Here is a 25102-nt window from a genome sequence, read left to right as displayed (position 1 = left end):
TCTTCACCCAGGGGTATAAATGGGTACCTGCGAGGGTAGAGGTTGATATTGTGAATGAAAAGCTTTCGGAGCGCCACGGCAGCTCGGGGCTGTATACTCTCTAATGGGAGCTGAGAAAGATTAAAGGAATGCTTATTGGCCCAATGACCAGGGGACTAATGTAAAGCGCATTGATACGGTTTATTGTGAAATGCACTATATAAGAATTTGTTATTATTATTATTATATTTTATTACGATAAAGATAGAAATAGAATAGATACTCATGATTTATGATGACCCTTACATTGTATTTCTCAACAAAATAATAACAAAGTTGTGGCAGGATACAGAAATCTTTCTGCTGATTTTGTTTGTTGAAACTGGATTTGAAATTGGAATTGAACAATTACTTTCAAGTTTCAGTCACATTTTGACAATAAAATGCATCATAGTCTGATTATTTCGTTCATACAAAGTCCCTAGTCTTTATGTTTGTAAGTCTAATAATGAGCGTTCGTTAGCCGTGAACTCTGCCCTGGTGCTATTAGTATTGGATTGTACGTGTAGTGATCATGCATGGAGGCGAGTCTCCTAGTCGATGTTGTCATATAGTACTGAGGATTTTTTTTCAATGGCCAGCTTATTTTCCCCTTATTCAATTTTGTTTAATTCTCATTATGACAGCTTCTTCCCGGATTTAATTACAAAAGTTCATCATGACGGATTCCAAGTATTTCACAACGACCAAGAAGGGTGAGATCTATGAGTTAAAGGCAGACCTGAACAGCGACAAGAAGGAAAAGAAGAAAGAAGCTGTGAAGAAAGTTATCGCTAGTATGACGGTCGGCAAGGATGTTAGGTGAGAAGAAAAAACACTTCAAAAAGATCCCAGTTTTTGTTGTTAATTAAACACAAAACATTGTTATTTGAAACATTTTTTTGAGAAACTGTTTTTGTAAGACTATAGTACCTCTGGCCAAAGTCTCAGAAAAGTTTCTGTATGGCGCCACCACTTTTTCATTTGAAATTAAATAATATAGTATCTAAATTACCTCAATGAGATATCCCTTTTAGTAAAAATGAGTGAAAAAGTGGTGGCGCCATACGGAAAGTTATCCAAAGTCTCTTGTGTTTGAAATAGTTACTTAAGGCAAGTCGTGGCTGAGCGGTCCAGTGCACTGACCTCGACCTCTGGTGTTTCTGACTAGCAGAGTGTGGGTTCGAGTCCTGGTCTTTACATTCCTCACAGTGGTGTCCTTAAGCAAGATACTAAAACAATTATTGCTTTGTCCTTTGGATAGGACGTAAAGCTGAAGGTCCCGTTTGTATATAATGTAAAATAATCCAGTACACTTATTGTTAAGAGGAAGGGTTTGCCTTGGTGTTTTCTGGTATTTTTGGCTACAGATTGCGCCACAGCCCTCGTAAACTGTTACTTGGTGCTTTGTAAGGAAATGGGTCTTATATCTTGAGCATACGCCTCTCTTAATATTTATGCATGGAGTACATGACAACTCTAACCCAAAACGAGGCCATAGGCGCAGCCACTGCAAGTGGTGGCGGACGTGCGCCTATGGTCTCATTTTGGGTAAGAACTATGACGCCATGCATAAATATTAAGAGAGGCGTATAGCTGTGCATACCTTGGAGACCAAGTAATTAGTGCTTTCAGGCGCCTTTGGTTGTGATAAAGAATTATGTAAGAACTGCATACTATTTTTATGATACATTTGTATTATTTCAGCTCCCTCTTTCCTGATGTGGTGAACTGCATGCAAACTGACAACCTGGAGTTGAAGAAACTTGTGTATCTCTACTTGATGAACTACGCCAAGAGCCAGCCTGACATGGCTATTATGGCAGTCAATACATTCGTCAAGGTAAGAATAATGAAATAGCAGAAAAACTTCAGCATCCCTCCTACTGTCCAAGGTGTCAAGGTTTTCAATAATAGATTATTTAGAGTCTGTAGAACTTTAAAATGTATTTTAAAAGGTATTTTTGTCAGGCATTTTTCATTTTCATACAATTTGTTGGGCTAAAACTACAAAACGGTGTTAAATGTGAAATATAGGGATTTAAAGGCTAACAGAGCAGTCAAGTGGAAATAGATAATAAGCAACAAAAAGGGGAAGGGGCTAGTTTGACCTGAAGGAGGTAGAGAACACAAATAGAATGTTTAGCAGGAAATCATCGACATCCCTCCTCCTGTCTGAGCATCTAAGGTTTTGAATAATAGACGATGTAGAGTCAGTAGATCTTTTATAAGGTAATATTCTGTATATTTAGGTAGCTTCATCTCCACACAAAATCATTTAGATCTACAGAAATTTAGGTTTTGCGAAATGTGAAATATATGGATAAAAAGACTAACAGAAGCTCAACTGTTATTTCTCTTTGTCCCTTTGATTAGGTCTATTTGTGTAAGTCTCACTCTTTTTGGTTAAGTGCTGGTTGATTGTTTGTTGTATTGATTGTTTGTAATACTTGCTCATTATCTATTGTGTGTTTTAACTGTTTAACCTTTAGCTCTTTTTAAGGAAATTTTTATGCTGTACATGTTCTAGTGCAGTTCAACCATATCGGTTGTCATTCTGTTCATTTCTTTGTAATGTTTTTATGAAACAAACCAATAAATATAATATAATATATATAATATATAGGACTGCGAGGACACCAACCCACTGATTCGTGCTCTAGCAGTGTGCACCATGGGCTGCATCTGAGTGGATAAGATCACAGCATACCTGTGTGACCCGCTGCGTAAATGCCTGAAGGATGAAGACCCCTATGTGCAGAAAACTGCCGCAGTATGTGTAGCTAAGCTGTATGATATCAACCCACAGCTTGTTGAGGATCAGGGATTTATTGATCAACTGAGGGACCTTTTGACTGCATCAAACCCAATGGTGAGTAGTCACACCTCTTATCGAAAATTATTCCACTCATGTATAATAACAATTATTTCAATTAATTTCAATTCACTTTATTATCCCTGATTATCATTTCGGCCTTCACATCAACTTCACAAAAGTTATGATAATACTAACCGCTCATTACCTGCAAGGTATTGTGGGTTAGGATTAAAGTACGAGACCTACTCCTTTTTACATAGCACAGGTAGGCCATGGGCCGAAGGGAAAAAAGTCCTCTAGAAATAGGAAAATGCTGCAGGGTCATGCGTGAAGGGGAGATCTATACATCAAAATGTAGGGAATGGTGCCCTCTCCAAGAAAAAACAATGTTCTCACAAAAATGTAGGTTCGCAAGCGAGAAATCCAAGATGACGGCCAAAAATCAAGATGGCGGCTATTTATTTGTAGAAACGTACAAGAAACACCTTAAAATGAACAGCTTTATACAAAAATTTTGACCTGTTGCATAAAATTATCATCTGGAAGGATTTCACAAGAACATGGAAAGTGCCTGTTTACAAAATGGCTGCCATTTTGAAGTTAAATAGTGCATTTTTAGCCAAAAATTAACAATTTACTATAAATACAGTCATTACATGTACAGCTTTTGCATGCAGTGATGAAATTTTGTCGAGTAAATCATAAAGTAGTTAGTTTTCCCTAACTGGCATACATGAACTGGTTTAATATGCTTTGAACAACCAGAAACTGTGGGGATAATGAGCCCCCACTTAGCCCTGGCTAGCCACGCCCCCAAAAAATCTCAAAAATGTCAAACATCACATTACAAATGTACAACTTTCCTGCAATATAATGACATCAACTCATGGACCTAGTTATTTCAAATCTGTACATTATTGAATATCCACTGTAGTTATGTTTGTGACCAAAAAATAATACCGTATGCTTGCCCGCCATTTTAAAAACCACTCGCCAACACCTCAGAAATGTGTTCGTGTAAAGTTTCCAATGTTCGCCAACGGTCGCAACGCACAACTAATTCCACTTGAAATTGTACCTGCAATGCCTCAAATCCCATCTGCAAGTTACCTCAAAACACTGGACACTATTGGTAATTGTCAAAGACTAGTCTTCACAGTTAGTTTATCTAAACGTATGCATAAAATAACAATCCTGTGAAAATTTGAGCCCAATCGGTCGTCGAAGTTGCAAGGAACGCAATGCGAGATATTAATGAAAGAAAAAACACCCTTGTCGCACCATGGTCACACAAAGTTGTGTGCTTTCAGATGCTTGATTTCGAGACCACAAATTCTAAATCTGAGGTCTCGAAATCAAATTTGTGGAAAATTACTTCTTTCTCGAAAACTACGTCACTTCAGAGGGAGTTGTTTCTCACAATGTTTTATAATATCAACCTCTCCCCATTACTCGTAATCAAGAAGAGTTTTATGATAATAATTATTTTGAGTTTTTATCAATAGTGTCCACTGCCTGTAATAAGCAGTTGAGAACATCAGCTGGATTACAGAAAACTCTAGAAGGTGAGAATGGATATGTGGTTTACAAAACAACCGATGTAAGATCCCTTTAACAAACAGTGTCAGGGCTCGAAATTGGAGGGAAAACTCTACAAAACCACAGGGCTTCTCGCTCAAAATGTTTACTCGACCAAAATTTAATTAAATTTATCGGGGATAAAGATTGTTTGTGTTTTTGTTTTAACCATACCACTGATGTATGAGATAAGCACTCTACACTCAGTGCTTTCCCGAGTTCTTTGAAAACAAATCAGTGGCAAATTGCTTGGGTGGGTTCGAATCCCACCCAAGTAATATAATATGCTTGGATTTTTTTGTTCAACCAAATAATGTTTTTTTTTAAACAGAAGTTGTCAAGTTTGCACTTTGTTTGTGTTGCAGTAAAAGCTCACCATATCCAAAGAAGATGAAGAGATCTAACTACATGCAAGACTGCTGAACCCACTCTCCAATGAAAGGTAAATTCCCGAAAACATTTAAAGGAACATTACAGAATTTGTTTTGCTAACAAAACAGTTGATGGCAGTGTAAGCACTCTATGTAATCCACCATAAACATAAACTGACAAACCTGTAGAGTGTAGAAGTTTGAGATCGATCGACCATCTGGGTCACGAGAGAATAGTGAAAAACTGATTACACATTTTGCATGACATCGATGGAAGAAAAAAAATGAATGAAACGCTCACTGAGCAATAAACTCCAAATGCGAAATTAGATTATTTATTTCTCACCAAATATGACATTTCAATCATAAATATTTCAAGGGATGTTTTCTTTAACTGTCATCATCATTAGACCGTGTAAGTTTGATGAAAATCTATGACCTTTTTATTTTGTTACTAACCAATTCTGTTAAGCTCCTTTAACAAAATGTTATGTGTCTGTCTGTCTGTCTGTCTGTCTGTCTGTCTGTCTTTATGAGCTTCCCATCAAGGGAACTCGGCAAACTCCCACAAGAGAATATAAACACCAAGCTAGCAAAGTTGAAATCTCAAACAAACATTGATTTATTGTCTATGATTATGAGTTGCATAAATCAAGATATTGTGATTCAGTAACCAATCAATACATTAACCAGACAACATTTATTTCCACCAGACGACAGTACTTATACTAGACATTGTGAAATCAGCTTTTGAGTTTGTAGTATGTATCATCATCATTCGGCAAAGACTTGCGTCTGTGGCCACCTTATCCCCAATATTGTAATATTCCCGAGTTTGTATAACTGCTTTTTGTTGTTGATCGTGGGGTTTAAATCCGAGGGCAGAGGTTCATATTGTGTTTGAAAAATCCTTCTAGCATTAGTGAGTTGACAGTCCTGTCAAGCTTTTAAAAGTCACTGTATGCTATCTTATGAAAACATCAGCATCTAGTCATCAGGACACCCTAGATGTTTACTGTAGGACAATCCAATAAATTTTCTTAAATTTTGAAAACTATTCTAGATGTGTTCATGGTGTTAGTAACATGTTTTGGTCTTTTTCCCTTTTTTAAACAAACGGTTAACATTTTTGTAAATAAGTGCACTATTGTAAGCAGGCACAATTATGCGTTTTTATGCGCTACTTGGCGATCTTAGGGCCTTTGTGGTGCGTCACTCGAATTGTTTGGAATCCGGAAGTACAAAGCATGGGAAATTCCAAACTTAATTGCGAAAGGGGACTTGGACACATGCACGTGGTATGTGGGGTCTCAGCCCGGCCGGTTGTTTCACAGCTGGTGGTTGATCTTAAAGGTGCATCATCTTCCTCAGCGGGTAGGATGCTCTGGTGTTATCACAATTACATGTATGGTTGACCAAACGGGTTAGTTCCTAGTCTAGGCCATGGGACTAGGGACTGTGTCTCGGGAGTAGGGGGTGCCCCCCTCAGACGGGGGCATGGACCTGGGCGCTCTGTAAAAAGAGTGCAAGGGACCTGATGATCTCCTTGGCCTGTTTTAGGGACGTCTTGTAGTGTCGGGGCTGGTATCCTGGGACCTGCACGTGGTGGCCCTGCTTTTAACTAGCCTTACCAGGATGATATGAGCAAAATTAAGAAATTAATTAATTAAACTGCTTGCAATGGTGCACTTATACAACACCTTACACTTTACTTTCATGAATTTAATATCCAATGTACAATGTAATACAGGCACAACTTTTCAGGTCATCAGCTTATTTCCTCATTGTGTTTTCTCAGCTGTACTGACTAAAAATAAATTAAAGTACATTGTTGTGCCGGCCAATTTTTAAAAATTGGCCTTTTTGAGCCAGGATTTTTTGTTAAACAAACTGCAAGAGGTTAAACTTGTTGTTTTGACTGCATTTGGGCCATTTTATCTTTCGGCCAATTTTTAAAAATGGGCCTTTTCGAGCCAGAAATTGTGGTAAAAAAAACTGCAAGGGGTTATACTTGTTCTTTTGACTGATTTGGGGCCATTTAATTTTTCGGCCAATTTTTAAAAATGGGCCTTTTTGAGCCAGGATTTTTTGTAAAAAAAAAAACCTGCAAGGGGTTAAACTTGTTCTTTTGACTAATTTGGGGCCATTTTATTTCTCGGCCAATTTTAAAAAATGGGCCTATTTGAGCCATGATGCTTTGTTAAAAAAACTGCAAGGGGTTAAACTTGTTCTTTTGACTGATGGTGGGCCATTTTATTTTTCGGCCAATTTAAAAAAATGGGCCTTTTCGAGCCAGGATTTTTTGTTAAAAAAACTGCAAGGGGTTAAACTTGTTCTTTTGACTGATTTGGGGCCATTTTATTTTTCGCCCAATTTTTTAAAATAGGCCTTTTTGAGCCATGATTCTTTGTTAAAAAAACTGCAAGGGGTTAAATTTGTTCTTTTGACTGACTTGGGGCCATTTTATTTTTTGGCAAATTTTAAAAATAGGCCTTTTTGAGCCATGATTCTTAGTTAAAAAAACTGCAGGGGGTTAAACTTGTTCTTTGGACTGACTTGGGGCCATTTTATTTTTCGGCCATTTTTTAAAAATAGGCCTTTTTGAGCCAGGATTTTTTTATAAAAAAACTGCAGGGGGTTAAACTTGTTCTTTGGACTGATTTGTGGCCATTTTATTTTTCGGCCAATTTTTAAAAATGGGCCTTTTTGAGCCATGATGCTTTGTTAAAAAAACTGCAAGGGGTTAAACTTGTTCTTTTGACTGATTTGGGGCCATTTAATTTTTCGGCCAATTTAAAAAAATGGGCCTTTTCGAGCCAGGATTTTTCGTTAAAAAAACTGCAAGGGGTTAAACTTGTTCTTTTGACTGATTTGGGGCCATTTAATCTTTCGGCAATTTTTAAAAATAGGCCTTTTTGAGCCATGATTCTTTGTTAAAAAAACTGCAAGGGGTTAAACTTGTTCTTTTGACTGACTTGGGGCTATTTTATTTTTCGACAAATTTTAAAAAATGGGCCGTTTTGAGCCAGGATTTTTTGTTAAAAAAACTGCAAGGGGTAAACTTGTTCTTTTGACTGATTTGGGGCCATTTAATTTTTCGCCCAATTTTTAAAAATAGGCCTTTTTGAACCATGATTCTTTGTTAAAAAAACTGCAAGGGGTTAAACTTGTACTTTTGACTGATTTGGGGCCCATTTAATTTTTCGGCCAATTTTTAAAAATAGGCCTTTTTGGGCCAGGATTTTTTGTTAAAAAATTGCAAGGGGTTAAACTTGTTCTTTTGACTGATTTGGGGCCATTTTATTTTTCACCCAATTTTTAAAAATAGGCCTTTTTGAGCCAGGATTTTTTGTTAAAAAAACTGCAAGGGGTTAAACTTGTTCTTTTGACTGATTTGGGGCCATTTTATTTTTCGCCCAATTTTTAAAAATAGGCCTTTTTGAGCCATGATTCTTTGTTAAAAAAACTGCAAGGGGTTAAACTTGTTCTTTTGACTGATTTGGGGCCATTTTATTTTTCGGCCATTTTTTAAAAATGGGCCTTTTTGAGCCATGATTCTTTGTTGAAAAAATTGGAAGGGGTTAAACTTGTTCTTTTGACTGATTTGGGGCCATTTAATTTTTCGGCCAATTTTTAAAAATAGGCCTTTTTGAGCCAGGATTTTTTGTTAAAAAATTGCAAGGGGTTAAACTTGTTCTTTTGACTGATTTGGGGCCATTTTATTTTTCGCCCAATTTTTAAAAATAGGCCTTTTTGAGCCATGATTCTTTGTTAAAAAAACTGCAAGGGGTTAAACTTGTACTTTTGACTGATTTGGGGCCATTTAATTTTTCGGCCAATTTTTAAAAATAGGCCTTTTTGAGCCAGGACTTTTTGTTAAAAAAAATTGCAAGGGGTTAAACTTGTTCTTTTGACTGATTTCGGGCCATTTTATTTTTCGCCCAATTTTTAAAAATAGGCCTTTTTGAGCCAGGATTTTTTGTTAAAAAAACTGCAAGGGGTTAAACTTGTTCTTTTGACTGATTTGGGGCCATTTTATTTTTCGCCCAATTTTTAAAAATAGGCCTTTTTGAGCCATGATTCTTTGTTAAAAAAACTGCAAGGGGTTAAACTTGTTCTTTTGACTGATTTGGGGCCATTTTATTTTTCGGCCATTTTTTAAAAATGGGCCTTTTTGAGCCATGATTCTTTGTTGAAAAAATTGGAAGGGGTTAAACTTGTTCTTTTGACTGATTTGGGGCCATTTAATTTTTCGGCCAATTTTTAAAAATAGGCCTTTTTGAGCCAGGATTTTTTGTTAAAAAAATTGCAAGGGGTTAAACTTGTTCTTTTGACTGATTTGGGACCATTTTATTTTCGCCCAATTTTTAAAAAATAGGCCTTTTTGAGCCATGATTCTTTGTTAAAAAAACTGCAAGGGGTTAAACTTGTTCTTTTGACTGATATTGGGGCCATTTTATTTTTCGGCCATTTTTTAAAAATGGGCCTTTTTGAGCCATGATTCTTTGTTGAAAAAATTGGAAGGGATTAAACTTGTTCTTTTGACTGATTTGGGGCCATTTAATTTTTCGGCCAATTTTTAAAAATAGGCCTTTTTGAGCCAGGATTTTTTGTTAAAAAAATTGCAAGGGGTTAAACTTGTTCTTTTGACTGATTTGGGGCCATTTTATTTTTCGGCCATTTTTTAAAAATGGGCCTTTTTGAGCCAGGACTTTTGGTTTAAAAAACTGCAAGGGGTTAAACTTGTTCTTTTGATTGATGACATGAATTTCAAGCCGGGGAGGGCGCTCTACAAAGTATTTTGGAGGCTAAGTTCTTCCGCACTCAAGAGGGCGCTATAGCAAAAACTTTTAGGAACTTTTGGATGCCGAGTACTCACGGCCACTAGAGGGCGCTATAACAAAAACTGTTAGGCAATCAAAATGATGGAAAACTTTACGTTTTGTAAAAACTGCCCTAATGATCCCCTCTCCGATCCTGCACCCAAATCCATCCACTCAAAAAGGCTCATTAAATTGGCCGAAACTTAAAATGGTCCCAAATCAGTCAAAAGAACAAGTTTAACCCCTTGCAGTTTTTTAAACCAAAAATCCTGACCCAAAAAGGCCCATTTTTAAAAATTGGCTGTAAAATAAACTGGTCCCAAATCATTCAAAAGAACAAGTTTAACCCCTTGCAGTTTTTTAAACCAAAAATCCTAGCCCCATTTTTAAAAATTGGCCGATTTTTGTTTTCATTAAAAATCAGTCAAAAGAACAAGTTTAACCCCTTGCAGTTTTTTAAACCCAAAATCCTGGCTCAAAACGGCCCATTTATAAAAATTGACCGAAAAATAAAATGGTCCCAAATCAGTCAAATGAACAAGATTAAATAAAAAGACAGACTCAACATGAATTTAATAAACTTATTGAGCAATTTGTTTACACAAAACAAGACTTCAGATGTATTCATGACAATGCACTTATTTTATTTTTTTCTCAAGTCCTCTCAAACGCCCTTTTCCTCTTTTGTTTATTCATCGTGAGAGCCAAAGAGTGAACTCAAACACGTTTTTTTCTGTTGACTAGTTGCAACAGGCATGCAACCAAAATGTAATGAGCAAAAGAGTGAATGTCTGGCACAGCAATGTACTTAAACCTATTTTCAAACAGTACAGCTGAAAAACCACAATTAGGAAATTGATGACCTGAAAAGTTGTGCCGGTAATACATTGGATATTACACTCATGAGAGTATAAAGGGTAAGGTATTGTATAAATGCACCATCGCAAGCGTTTAATTTATTGGGTTCATAATTTTGCCTATATCATCCTGGTAAGGCTAGTTAAAAGCAGGGCCACCACGTGCAGGTCCCAGGATACCAGCCCCGACACGCCCGGGAGATCATAAGGGCCCTCATACTATATTAAATCAGCGCCCAGGTCCATGCCCCCGTCTGAGGGGGGCACCCCCTACTCCCGAAACGCGGTCCCTAGCCCCATGGCCTAGACTAGGAACTAACCCGTTTGGTCAACCATAGTTTGTGATAACACCAAATGATGCACCTTTAAGATCAACCACCAGATGTGAAACAACCGGCCGGGCTGAGACCCCACATGCCACGTGCATGTGTCCAAGTCCCTTTTCGCAGTAAGTCTGGAATTTCCCATGCTTTGTACTTCTGGATTCCAAACAATTCGAGCGCCGCACCACCAAGACATCCCTAAAACACGCCCAGGAGATCATCAGGTCCCTCGTACTCTAATTAAAGAGCGCCCAGGTCCATGCCCCCGTCTGAGGGGGGCACCCCCTACTCCCGAGACGCGGTCCCTAGTCCCATGGCCTAGACTAGGAACTAACCCGTTTGGTCAACCATAGTTATGATAACATCAGATGATGCACCTTTAAGATCAACCACCAGATGTGAAACAACCGGCCGGGCTGAGACCCCACATGCCACGTGCATGTGTCCAAGTCCCTTTTGGCAGTAAGTCTGGAATTTCCCATGCTTTGTACTTCCGGATTCCAAACAAGGCCCTAAGATCGCCAAGTAGCGCATAAAAACGCATTATGTGTGCTTGCTTGCAATGGTGTACTTATTTACATAAATGTTTTAAGTAGTTTAAAAACTTTATTGAAAAACACCATTAAAACATGTCAGGCCTAATAACACATTTAGAATAAATGAAAAAATTTAAGACAAATTACAGTGTTCTTCGTATTCGTTGCTCTCCTTGTGCTTTGTAGCCTTCAGCAACGTCAGTGGAGCTGATTCCCTCTGCACTTGATTTCGGGGAACAGCTGAATCTCTGGCTCTGAAAGAATAAGTTTACAGATACAAAGTTGTATGGATGCCAAAAAGTTAAATTAGCAAAATATCCTGCAGAGGTATCAAATCTGGCTTAAAAAACAATGCATAATGGTAACTTGCAACTTGCCATTTCGATTTTGTGTAAAATATACATCAGGTCTTGACGAATTTGCTTTTAAGGAATTTACCTTTTACTAGAGATAGAGTTCCTTAATCAAAATTGAAAGCAGAAACTCACCAATTCCAGAAGTGACAGATCGTTGCTGTCCAATGAAGGCTCCATATTGACAACAGGAGTAGAGGTCTAGGTTTAGGCTGAAGCAGACACCGATGAACTCATGCATCGTGGTGACCTTAGCAGAATGCCCCGATGGGCCGCGATTCTGCAGCTTAGGTATACCCATGGAGCTATAGCTCCATGGGTATACCAACCACCACATTCGATTTTGGGGCGGCGGAAATACGCTTTGAGCGGCAAGAATTTGCATTCACAAACAAAAACAATTTAAGCATGCACACAAACAGGAACACAACAACAAACTCATACAAATTGCAAGCGAAAATATAAATCACAGGAAAGGAAGCAGAGAGGTGTTTAAAATTTAACAAAACTGATTTTCTTAAGCACAAGAAAAAAAAGGTAACACTAGGACTGCTCAAATAACAGTGAAGTGTATCTTGCCATGTGGAACGTCGAAAGCCTTCCTGTAACAAAACAAACAGTAGATGTAAAATAATTAATTACTTTCAATTGAATTGCTTTCACTTTAGAACTTTTATCAAAAATACTTGCAGACCCCCAACAGTTCAAAAAAAACTACTCCAAGAAACTTATGCGGATCCAGTTTATTTTCAGTGTTGAATGTCTTGATTTGGATCAAATTGATATCTTCCTCGAACAAGTTTCAGACTTACAGAGAAATGTGGCACATAGTGGCCCCTTTGTATTTTCCAAAGTTCTAGAGTTATTTTTATGAAACTTGCCACAATTGTACATTTTACAACTTGTCCTTACTTGAGATAAGACTAGTCTTTACTCTTCGTGAAATCCACCCCAGGTGACTAGCACTGCCACTTTCTTTGGAAAAACACGTGGAAAGTTTGTAGTAAAAGACCCCAAAATCATTTGTTTTATTTTAATCAATTGTCCCAAGGTCAAGCAAATGCTTGCCATGCTGGCAACTGATCATGATAAGAACTATTTTTTTTAACAACTATTATCGTAGATAAGTATTGCTTAAAGTAAACAAATGTGGTGGTGGTAAGATGCAGCAAGAAAAAGCTAGACACAATATATTTTGGTAGTGGGGATCATTTTCTTTTTGGGAAAAGAGCAATAGGAATTTTTAGCCAGCATGTGGCATCAACGTTTCCATATCCTCTTCTTATATGTCACTCCACAAATTGGTTGAACTTTATAAGATTGGAATGAGACCCTACTGGCCCAAGTCCTTAATTCTTCACTTTGGACACTGGAGAAAGTATTGTGATTGTAGGGTTTCAATTAACCTGTTTATAGAGAAGGTAGTTCTTTGTGCCAAGATGTATGATGATAAGTGGGTCTCAGACATTCATGTTGAACTTTTGGAGACTGGAGCTGCAGGCAGGAAAATGAAACAAAAACATGTTTTGTTTAAAAAAGAAACTAATAAAAATCTGACAGTTATTTCATTGTATCACAACTAAAAGTTTTTTTTTACAATCTAGAAAAAAATAAAAATAAAACAAAGGTATTTTGTGCTTACTCTCAATTTTTCTGGAAACAATACAACCTTGATTAATAAGGAGGAGAGCGCAGAACCTTTATTAGTTTAAAACGATCTCTGCTTTTCACCCTTTAAAAAGATTGTAAAAGAACTGCTGGATCCTTACCAATATTAATATGTCTTGATTAAAAAATGTAAGGAAAACTGTTATTAAATATCTTCAAATTTGAATTAAAATATGTATTAAAGGAGTAATTTAGTAAAACCCTGTGCCTCATCAATGTGATTTATCAATGTGATTTACTGTTAAGTGGAGCAAACAGCTTTAGGCTGAAAAAAACAATATGTTATGTACTCCAGACATTTGTTGTTATTTTTTGGGGGTGGCTAAACTATCACAAAATGTATAACTGGGTTGGCACAAATTAGCCCTTTGTGGTAAGGTTTTACAAAATCTGTAAAAAAAAAAAGAAGAAAAAAAGGCTTTTTACTAAATGATTTGTTGTACTTTTTGAAGGAAAGGCTGCCAGTATGCAATCACTGGTTGGCAAACATAACAACTGTGCCGTGGCAATTATTTATATTTAACCTGTCGTGTCCAAGTCATTAAATTCATTCAATTTATGGTTGATATTACAAACAAATTGCAAAAAAGTTGCAGCATCGACCTAATTGAAAGTAGATTTACAGTAAAAACTAACCATGTGTGCACTTTCCACAAGTTTCGTACAGATTTGTCTACAACTATTCAAATAGTGTGTGAATATTATTTTGTTAACGCACATGCAATTATTTTTGTTAGAATACATTAGCCCAAAAGGTTAGAATAGCTAAGAATGTCTGGAACTAGGTGTGGCCTGTGTGTGAGTGTGAATGGAATTGAGTGGGCCAGGAGGGTGAATGTGGTTTGACCAAGAAACACCCTGCATGCATCTCAATTTCATAAAGCAGACCAACTACAGAACACTGCTTAGCAACTTTGCTAAGCAATAAATGAGCGGGGCATCAGTTGCTACAATGTAAATTTTATAGAATTTTAGCTGGTAGCCAGTCTCAAGTAAGACTTTTTCTGCTTACAGACTTTAAGATGATGGGCCCTGATCTATGACACTACATGCAGTGGTTTCACCTCTCTCATGAATCATCCCATTTGCTCATTAGCAGTGCGAGACAAAGATTATTGAGCCTAATGGCCCAAGTCCTTCTGAATCCTTCATTTTGGATACTGAAGGAATTGGGGATCCTTCATTTTGGATACTTAAAGGAATTAGGATTGTAAGGGTATCAATTTACCTGTTTACAGAGAATGTTGTTCTTGATGCCAGGCTGTATGATGAGACTGGAGCTGCAGGCAGGCAAACAAAACGCACCTTTTTGTTAAAAACATCTAGCGGTCCCAGAAAGTCATTTTGTACAAGAAAACAGACGAGGAGAATCTCCTAAAGAGGAGATTGAAATTGTACCCAGCCAGTTTGCCACATTGTTTACAGTTTGGTATTCATAAGTTTTGGGGTCTTTCAGGTTTTTTTCGTCTCAATTTTTGTTTCCACTTTAAGATTGACATTCTCAATGGCGCAGGGTTTGTAGTAAGACCAAAATACATTAACCTGGAGGCTGTTGGTTCAAATCTTGTAATTTGTCTTTGTTCAACCGAACAATTAAAAAAAAAAACATACATGGTTTGCATCATGTACAATTGCTTCTCATTCCTAGATTTTGTGTAATGTTTACATCAGGCCTAACTGATAATACTAATTTGCTTTTTAGAAACTAACCTTTTACTAGAGAGAGCAATTCCTTTAAGGGACACCCTGCCTTGGACCGGGCGAGTTGGTCCACGAAAAGGGCTTGAAACCTTGTGTTATGAAATGCATATCATGGTTTGAAATATATTTTAAGAGTAGAATATAGTCCACGCAAAATAATATGCCTCGAAATTACAGGGCTTTCCTTATACGTTGTGAACTAACATGGCACGCCATTTTGACTCCGCAAAATGGCCGACTGTGTTAGATCGCAAAATAAAAGGAAAACCGTGCCATTTCGAGGCATAGTTGTGGGGCTCATCTATTTGTCTTTGAAAGCATTGTTCCAACAATATTCATTTCATAGCAAACGTTTTTCATACACCAATCCAAGGGAACGTACCCATTTAATCACAGCCCATCTTCTTGTTGAAGTGTAGACATCTTTGGAGATGGCAAGCCTTGCTGTAACAAAAACAAACAGTAGACTTTGCCAAATTAATGTTTCCATTACAAATCATTCAATACTTTCAAATAAATTGCTTTTACTTTAGAACTTGTATAACAAAATCTTACAGAAATCAAACTTCATGAAACAATTTTCTTGAGTATTGGTGTTGGTAGAACTTTATTAGGCCAAACAAAATAAATGTTGTGTTTACGGTAATGGCCCGAAAAAATTCCAGGTAGGTAGGTAGGAAAATAATTTTATTTTGTAATTTTATTTTTATATTTAAGTTCTTGAATTTTGAGTTATTTGTTAATAAATTTTAAACCCGTTACCATTATACTACAGCCCTGATACTTCGGCTTTTAAGGGGCACGGCAGTTTTGCCTAGACTTTTTGTAAAAATTTAGGGCACCAAGGCAATTTTCAAAAATTTGGAAGGGCATCACGGTAATCATAAAAAAGTTGCGAAGGGCACGACAGCAGTTTAAAAAAAACCCTCCGAGTTGCCTGCAAAAAATAGTTCTTCCAATTTTTCCATTTTCTAACTGTTACCCAATGGAAAAAGAAAGCATTCATCTAACTCAACAAAATAAACTACTCACAATACACAATAAATAATTTTTGTTCATACGTAATCCTGCTATTGGTCATGCACGTTGAGTAGTTTTTCGTAGAGACGCTAAAATTCCCACGTAACTGCTCCATTTTGACACGATGTTGACAGAATAAATGCATGCGGTGCGCGACGACTATGCTGTATTATAACACCCCTTGCAAGTATTCTGCCTGCTCATTGGTTTAGAGCGCGTCACATGACATGTCTTAGTTTCGCTAGACGACGGCCGTGTGATAGTGCGTCGGTTTGCCATGCGCTAGTCCGAAGACTAGCACACGGCGTGCAGTACCCAGACGTCCGTTGCGTGTACGAGGATGATAAATTAATAGTCTGTAACCATTTCGGATTGCACGACACTACATGCAACACAGTAAGTAAAAGTGTTTGCAATCTGTATTCGCGTCGTCCGTGGATTGTAGCATTCAGATCTGTAAATTAATAATAATAGTACAGTATTTAGAAATGTTTGGGGTGTTATAAAACAAATATTGACTGCTTTTACTCGTGCAATGGTTAAAAACTATGACTCCCTTGGTGATCCCCAGGGCGTTCTATTTTCCCTCGGCTTCGCCTCGGGAAAATAGAACGCTCCGGGGATCACCTCGGGAGTCATAGTTTTAACCATAGCACTCGAAAGCAGTCAATATTTGTATACTACACCATCACATGTACCAAGCATGGGGAAAACCACTATCCCAGCATGCACAGACACGTCGAGTCTTCGTCTCAAGGCGTTTAGCGTTGGTTCGCGTAATTTTACCACTAGAGGGCGTTTAAACTCACGCTATCGCTGTTCCAAAACGCCCTCTAGCGTTCGATGTTTCAAGTATTTTTTTGTCGCACGCAAAGAACAACGACTAACGGGCCTGAAATTTGCTGTTGTGCATGCCTTACGTGCGTGAAATTGGGGTATATTTCTTTGCGTAAAGATTTACACAGACATCGGGACTTTTTGGCTTATTTTCGAACTGGGCAACGTTGAATATAATTTTTTTTCGGGAGGAAGGGCACGGCGGCAATGATGAGAAAAGGGCACGGCAATCATTGCCGTGAAAAATTGTGTTTTTGAAGGGCATTGCGGCAATCGGTAGGGGCAATGACGAATTGCCGTCGTTGCCGTCGTGGGTGAAGTATCAGGGCTGATACTAACCTTGTTCGACTCATCAAGTTTAACAAAACCCTCATGTTGGAAAGTGGTAAAATATAAAAGTTTCTAAGTTGTCATTTTAAATTTTACCAACTCACAAAATATTTAGAAAAATGTTTTGAGGTCGGCAATTCGGCCGCAAAAAATTCAGGTCGGTCGGGTTACCGTAAACGCAACATTTATTTTGTTTGGCCTTAAAGGAAAACACAAATTTCAATTATACTGGGCAAAGTTTAATAAAGCTGTCTGAACACAGAGAATTGCAGCAAAAAAAAACATTATGGAATGTTGGCTAAAGTAACCAGTTTCTGTCAGGCATGATTTTTCTGTATATATAGCAAATTTTTAAGCTTACACTGACACTAGTGACAGGCTTTATCAAGTTGGGCCCAATTTAATAAAGTTGTCAAGTAGAAAGTACTACTTGACAAATTTCTTTGCTAAGCAAAATATGAGATGGGCACCAGTCAAAACAATGTTAACTTGTCATGGAGTGGCTGATAACTTGTTTCTGTTTAGCAATACTTTCCTGCGCTAGGCTTTGAAAATGGGCCCACATGGGCGGCACAGGCCACAGCTCCATTGAAATACTTCAACTTCTTCTGGAAATGTGTTTTAAAATATGTTTGTAAGATATAAAGAGCTAAATCGTTATGACAATATTAATGTCCAATTATTTTAACAATTTTCAGCAAAATATTGTTCTTATAATACAGTGACACCAGGGCCAAATTTAATAAAGTCTGGTCATTGCTGGGTGAATACAAAAACTTGCTAAGCACAAACAAATCTTGCTTAGCAGGAACAGGAATACCAGCTACTTTTCCATAAAGTTTATATTGTTTCGACTGGTGCTACACCAACTATTTGTTTAGCAAAGAATTTTCTGCTAACCGGCTTTATGAATTTTAGGCTCAGTTTCAGAACAAACTCGCTTTGGACGGGTTGTCATGGACGATTGTGCAAAAAGTAAGTTTTCAAAACTCAGCCTCCAAAAGTTTTAAAAACAAAGACTGTATAGCAAACTCACACAAGCGGAACACAGTCCTTCTTTTCTAAGGGCCCGTAGCACTTGGGCATGCTTTTAAAAGAATTTTAGTGCATAATACGTTTCAATTTGGAAAAGTTTCGGACGACATAATTCGGTAGTTCTAACCTGCACATTTCAACAATGTCGTCTGCGCACCGAATAATTTGAGTCAACACATGTGTTTTTTATTTTACTTTTCGGCCTGCGGGTTGTGTTGTAAAATCCAACGTTTCTTCAAATTCTGCGAATGAAAATTCTTTGCAGCACTTTTATTTTCAAGACAACTAAAATCTCAACTCACCATTACACTTTTGTAGTAGTTTGAACTCGGAAATCCTGTGAAAAGCTGAATTTCTTGGAGATAAAAGACACGGAAACTTTTCAAAGTCCAAATTTTGTTCTTTGAAATTTGCAAATCATGCAGATTCTCACCTACGACCCCAGCCGGCGTCCTCCGTCCAGCCCCCAGCCAATCAGCAACCAGCTTTGATATTTGCATAATAAAGCCGGACCTTCTAGAATTTTCTTGCCCAACTTTTGTGACCATATAAGGTACTAAATGGGCGGGCCTTGCAAGGGATGAAACTATTTATTTTAAAAGGGGTGATCTGGTACGTCTTCTTGCATGGGGTAAACTCGTTTAATTATAAACCAGTGTTTACATGGTGAGATTATTATTGACTGATAATTAAGTGAACAATGACCCTAGCAGAAAATAGAAGACACAGAATAATAGAACTGAGATTTGTTGTCTTAAGGTATGGAGAATTTAGAAGTTGATCAATACCACCATCCGCTGAGAAGTAGGTATAACACCTGTTTTGATAGACACGTAGTGAGAAATTAAAAATTTATCAATTGGATTATACTATTTGTATGGTTTCAATATCCCAAATAACTTTTCTTTTTCCAAGACAGTTTTCTTCGCTCTTTACATAAAATAATTACTTTTTTAACAGATCAATCTTTAGTCGCTATCTGCCAATTTCCCAATTTGTTTTCGGGTAATTTCGTCAGTTTCTTTTCACCCCGTTGAACCCGACTCTTCCCTGCCATTGATCCCCATTATTATTATGGAAGGATACCCTTCCCCACGTGGGTGACCCAACGCTTCTCTGTCCCTACCCCCTACCAAGTAGTCTGTACACTTTCTGTACAGCCTTTTGTTAAGTTGTGTTAGCATCTGAGAAGTCAGGGAAATGATCAACCAATGTTGTTGTTTTTGTTTTACACGTGTTTGACATACGATCGAAACAGGGGACTGATTTCATAAATCTGCTAAGCAGAAAAAAATACAAACAAATTTAGTGGGGCACCAGTCAAAACAGTAACCTTTTCTGTGATTAGCAAGATTTTTTTCTTCGTAAAACAAAAGTTAGCTATAAACTAGGTCAAAGATCTACTATTAAAGTTCAAGTTACATGACGCCCGACGATAGTTGATTATTTATTTATTACTTTTATTTATTTATGTAAGAACAATATTATTGAATGCCGGAATAATGAATACTCGAGAGTTCCAAGACTCCTCGAAATTGTTTTTATCAGAAAATACATTCAAATAAACTTTTTTTTTAACAGCCGTGTTGATCCCAAGAGGGCGCAATACCGAGGTATGTGCACTTTCGTACCTAAAAGCACAACCAAATGCTTACCAGAATAAGGTTACCAGTCAAACTATTACGTGAGATGTACTATTTGTTGTGACTGGTACCCTGCTCATTGCTGCCTCACAGAAGACATGGGCTTTCTCATTGATATTCCTTGCCGAAACAAAAAAGGGTCGATTTTTGCCTAGAATCGATTCCATGTTTTGTTATCTTTATGCTACTTTTGCCTATCGATTTGCGTTATGTTTTCAAAATTTAGTGTTCTTGAAAATATCGACTTTGGTAACCGGCGTGTGTTTCGGTTACTTCTATTATTCGGAAATCGGTATCATTGGGTCTGTTCTTCGCGCACTGTCTATTTCCAACGACGAGGCGAGTATCGATGCGAAGTGAGCAATTTAAGGCCGAGGTAATGTCAATTATTTCTTCATTAACCACCACTCTTCCTTCTTCTAAATGAATCGAACATATCTTCAGGTATTTCTCATTTGAAAAATTTAACTGATCTTTGTAATACTTCAACAAATTATGAGTTTATTTTTTAGGTAAGCGCGGATTCACTTTTTAAAATGGCGATTTTACCCACGCCGTATAGCCTACGTTGCTTTTTTTCTAGAGATATCAATTGAATCTTTAAAGCCAAAAACACGTAACGACAAGCAAAACATGTCAGAATCACAAAAAGATACCACCCTCCCCCCCAAAAATAAAAAAATAAAAAAATAAATAAAACATCAATCATCAATGACAATGTCAATACTTAATGACTATCAAATAACTAAACATAATTAAATAGAATGAATTAAACAATAGACAGAAAAACTTCCAGAATGTTATGAGCAAATTACCAGCAGCTGAGCTCATTCTCCATCAACTAACGTCCTTCGATGTCAGTTTTTTTAATAACCAATATATCGAAAATTCAATAGCGAGTATACTCATGTCGATATATCAAAGGATGAAGCCAATTAAAAACAGTTCTAAAAAACAAAAAACAAAGACCGACAGTTTAATAATTGGGTTTATACTTGACGATTTTTTGCCCCGCCATGCTCCGTTTTTTTCTTCTTCTACCAACAAAGAAAAGACGTGATTTCGTTGCCGCTTCTGCTCTCTAGGCAAAGAGAGAAAGTTAGCTCCCTGTATGATTGACACCATGTCCATCGGCATGCTCCTGTTTCGGTATAGTTTGTTTACACACAGAGGTACCAATAATATCATCTGCGGCTAAAACAGTATCTACATATTTTGATTAATATTAAATGAAATAATTATTATATATTTTTTTTTTGCATGTTACAGGAACCAAGTAGATGTCTGAGACCTGGAGTTCCTAACAATGTACCAAGAGTCTGATAAATGAATTGCTCACTCCTTGATAAAAGGTAAGGGGAAACTCCTGAGTCCTGACATTAGAACAGCTGTTAGTTCATAAATCTATCATGGTTTCCTTCATTTCTTGGCAAACTTGCCACCTTTCTTCTATTGTACCTCCTACTGGCCACCGAACTGTAAAATTGAGTGAACTTTATGTTGTGGGTGGGAGAGGGAATTAATAGTGTTTTTGGGAAAATGAAATATCAAATTTTCCTTGCATCAAAATTTAACACCAAGAGTGATAACTAGTAAACACATAATGGTGGTGTGGGGGTTGTTTTGCTTTGCAAAGTTTGTCATAAAAAACAAAACAAATGAAACCAAATTCATTTTTACCTTTTGGTTGTGTGGCAGCTGATCAAATTTGGGCAGCTTGTTGCAGCCGCTTTGAGCATTATTTTTGGTACAAGCTGATTCCGGTGTAATGGTTGCCATTATTCTAGTACACGAAGATTCACCCGAAAACGAGTGGAATTGTGGAACCCTTGCTGCAGATGAAGAAAAACCAGAACACACCTCTTTTACATAATTTTGTTTATTCTTGTTAGCTACAGACAGATGCCAATGTCGGATGAAGACTACCACTCCAAAAGTAGATGCATGATGTCCATGCTGCCCAGTGTCAAAGTACAACGATGTCTTCCAAAACAAAAGGTAAGAACCAGTTTCAACATGGAGGTTCAATAGTGTTGCTTATTTGGACTATTTAAATTCCTGGCCCAACATAGACCACTGAAAAAATGGTTTTATAAACATACATGTTAAAGAATCAAGGATGTCTTCATCAACAGTTAAATTGAACAATATCAACAACCACATAATTTGAGATGCATCATTACAAGTGTTAAGTTCTTCTCTCTGTAGTTGTTATTGAAATTTGATTAAAACAAAACTTACCCACCCCCTTCAATTTTTTACTATTGTTTTTTCTTGCCATTGGTGGCGCTTTTCAAGGTTCCCAGCACTAAAGACCCATAAAATCAAAAAGTGAAATTAACACTGAATTACCACTTCCTCGGAAAACCAGTGTAAAAGCAGTATGTGTTGTGATGTAAAATTTGTCAAATCATGAACTTGAAGATTGTTTATCTCCGCTAATGTGAAACTTCCAATGCGTGTATCCAGACCTCACAGCGCTGTTTTGATGAAAACTCTGCATTTTGGCTGAGCTTGACACAAATCAAATTAATTGTTTTTTGTTTAATTGTGAACCCATTTTTAGATATATAGAAAGGAAAAAGAGTGTGTATAATTGTAAATCATTACACACTCAATTTTGTTTTAAAACAAAAGAACAAACATTTAAATCTTGCTTGAGGTGATCTTTATTGATAAATCTCAAACTACCCTTGTGCTTATTACTTGTTATTATTTTTACTGGCTAAATAAGGCGTTATTGTTTTATTTGTTTGTATGATACAGCGAGAGTTGTCATCTCCACAGAGATCTACTCATCAACCAAGTAGATGTCTGAGACCTGCAGTTGATGAGCTTCCTAACAATGTACAAAGAGTCTGATAAATGAGCTGGTCTCTCCTTGATAAAAGGTAAGGGAAACTCCCGAGTCGTGAACATTAGAACAGCTGTTAGTTCATAAATCTATCATAGTTTCCTTCATTCATTGGAAAACTTGCCACCTTTCTTCTATTGTACCTCCTACTGGCCACCAAACTGTAAAATTGAACGGATTGGGGGGGGGGGGGGGTGGTAAAGTATTCTAACACTTTAAAACCTGTGCCATTATTCTAGAACATGGAGTTACATAATAAAAAAAGAGTATAATCATCACCTGTTCGATTGCTCAACCCCCCCCCCCCACCTCCCTAGAACAAAAAGCAAATCACAGAAACATGGGCCATCTTTTTCATTTTGCTTGAACTGTTGAAATCAAGATGACTTGAACGCCGCCCTCAAATTGTAAAAGCCTTATCAAATTGTTGCCACAGATGAAGATGCACAACAACACACCTCTTTTACAAGATATTGTTTATTTTTGTTTAACTACAGACAGATGCCATTGTCAGATGAAGTCTACCTCTTCAATAGTAGATGCATGATGCACATTCTACCCAGTGTCAAAGTACAGCAAGGTCTTCCTTATCAACAGGTAAGAACTAGTTTCAACATGTGGGTTCAATAACTAATGGTGCAAAGTGTTGCCTTTTTAGACTTTTTATAATCTTGGCTCAACAAAAACCACGGACAAAAAGGTTTTATAAACATACAAGCTAGAGAATCGGGGCTTTCATTGTCATTAGTTAAATTTAATTATATGAACCAACATTAATTTGAGATTTTAGACAGCTCAAAATAATTTTGTTGAAACCAATTTGATTGAGTTTTACTCAATTGTATGTAATTATTACATGTGGCACTTATTATGTCCTTGAGCAAGACACTTAACAGTAAGCTTCTCTCCACCCAGGGGTAAATGGGTACCTGTGAGGGCAGAGTTGGTTCTTGTGATTGATTAGCTTAGTATTTGGCAGCACAGGCTGTATACTTCCCAGGGAGCTGAGATAGTTTAAGGAATTATTTATGGCCAAGTGACCAGGGGTGATAATGTTGAAGCGCCATGAGCGTCACTACGTGACTGACCCGAGCGCTGAATAAAAAGCCTTTATTATTATTATTATTACTATTAAAAATGTTGAAGTTGATCCTTAATGGTAAATGTTCAAACTGCCATTGAACTTTATTACTTGCTCTTACTTCAAAGCTTAATAAAGCGTATTGTATTTTTGTTTGCATTGATAGCTGGGGCAGTCATCAGACAGCGAGGGCAGTCATCTCCACAGAGATTTACTCATCCACCAATTAGATGTCAGAGACCTGCAGTTGATGAGCTTCCTAACAATTTACATTGAATCAGGTAAATAAACTGCTCTCCCCTTCCTTTATAAAAGGTTGCAGAAATTATTTTGCACATTACGAAGCTGATGGATCAATCATGAATCCTTTCCATTTTTGTTTTCATTACTTTTTTCACTACTTTGTCTTGACAATAGACCAATTCATAAGGCTCCGCCCTCCGTTGAAAACATTTCGCTCACGTGGCTGTTAAATATATCTACACAAACTGAAATAATAACAACTTTTCTTGGGGGGGGGGGGGGGCGGGGGATTTGGGAAGTAAATAATTTGAAAACAAAATTTACACATACCTCAACATAATGGCTGTTCCTTCAAATGCTTACATCTCATTGTTCGATCTCGATCATCTTTATCTTCTTCTTTTTTGAGTACATGAAAAAGTCAAATTACATTGTTTAATGTCACAGTCTAAATATAGCTTAATAATAAACATTTGTTTGTCTTAATACGTAGATGGTGTCTACCTGTCACACATTTCCGAGACCTGCAACTGCGTGTAGTCAGCCCACTGTCTACGTATCACCTGTTAATATGTGTGAGGGTTACGCAAGAGGAAGGTAAAATACCTGTGGTTGTTTTACACTAACATCAAAGGGTGGTCTGTTTTTGCAGCACTCATACCAACAGAATATCTCGTCACATACCACAACATTTTTGGGGATGAAATGCTGGCACCAGCCTAACCCGAAATGAGAGGTCTGTCCCTACAGATTGATTACAGATTTAAAAGATAGGAAACATGTTTTTGATTAACAAAACCCCTTTAACTGTACAAAATTACGATTTTAAATAATTAAAAAGGTTTTTAGTACAAACCATTGATATTTCTTCTCAAGTTAAACCATAAACTAGGAATGAAATTATTTCGCATCGTATGATGATAAGTAAAAGATCTGGAATGTGCTGTACACCATGCCTGACCTAAAACAAATTTACAAAATTTAGTTCAGGCAAATCGGATCCAATTTATTTA

At 37.2% G+C, this 25102-nt stretch overlaps 1 protein-coding gene across 1 annotated transcript; it reads left to right on the top strand.

Moving 5' to 3' along the window:
- Positions 1 to 642: 642 nt before the first annotated feature.
- LOC117290327 (AP-1 complex subunit beta-1-like) lies at positions 643 to 22799 on the top strand. Its single transcript, XM_033771653.1, is given in 7 exon segments — positions 643 to 840; positions 1726 to 1861; positions 2645 to 2890; positions 4780 to 4856; positions 21181 to 21263; positions 21804 to 21909; positions 22678 to 22799. Coding segments are annotated over 4 exon segments (528 nt in total). The 5' UTR covers positions 643 to 697; the 3' UTR covers positions 4783 to 4856; positions 21181 to 21263; positions 21804 to 21909; positions 22678 to 22799.
- Positions 22800 to 25102: the final 2303 nt, after the last annotated feature.

Source organism: Asterias rubens, chromosome 5 (genome assembly GCF_902459465.1).
Source record: "Asterias rubens chromosome 5, eAstRub1.3, whole genome shotgun sequence".
In the NCBI taxonomy this organism is placed as follows: Eukaryota; Metazoa; Echinodermata; class Asteroidea; order Forcipulatida; family Asteriidae; genus Asterias; species Asterias rubens.
This window is presented reverse-complemented; position numbering and strand designations above follow the sequence as displayed.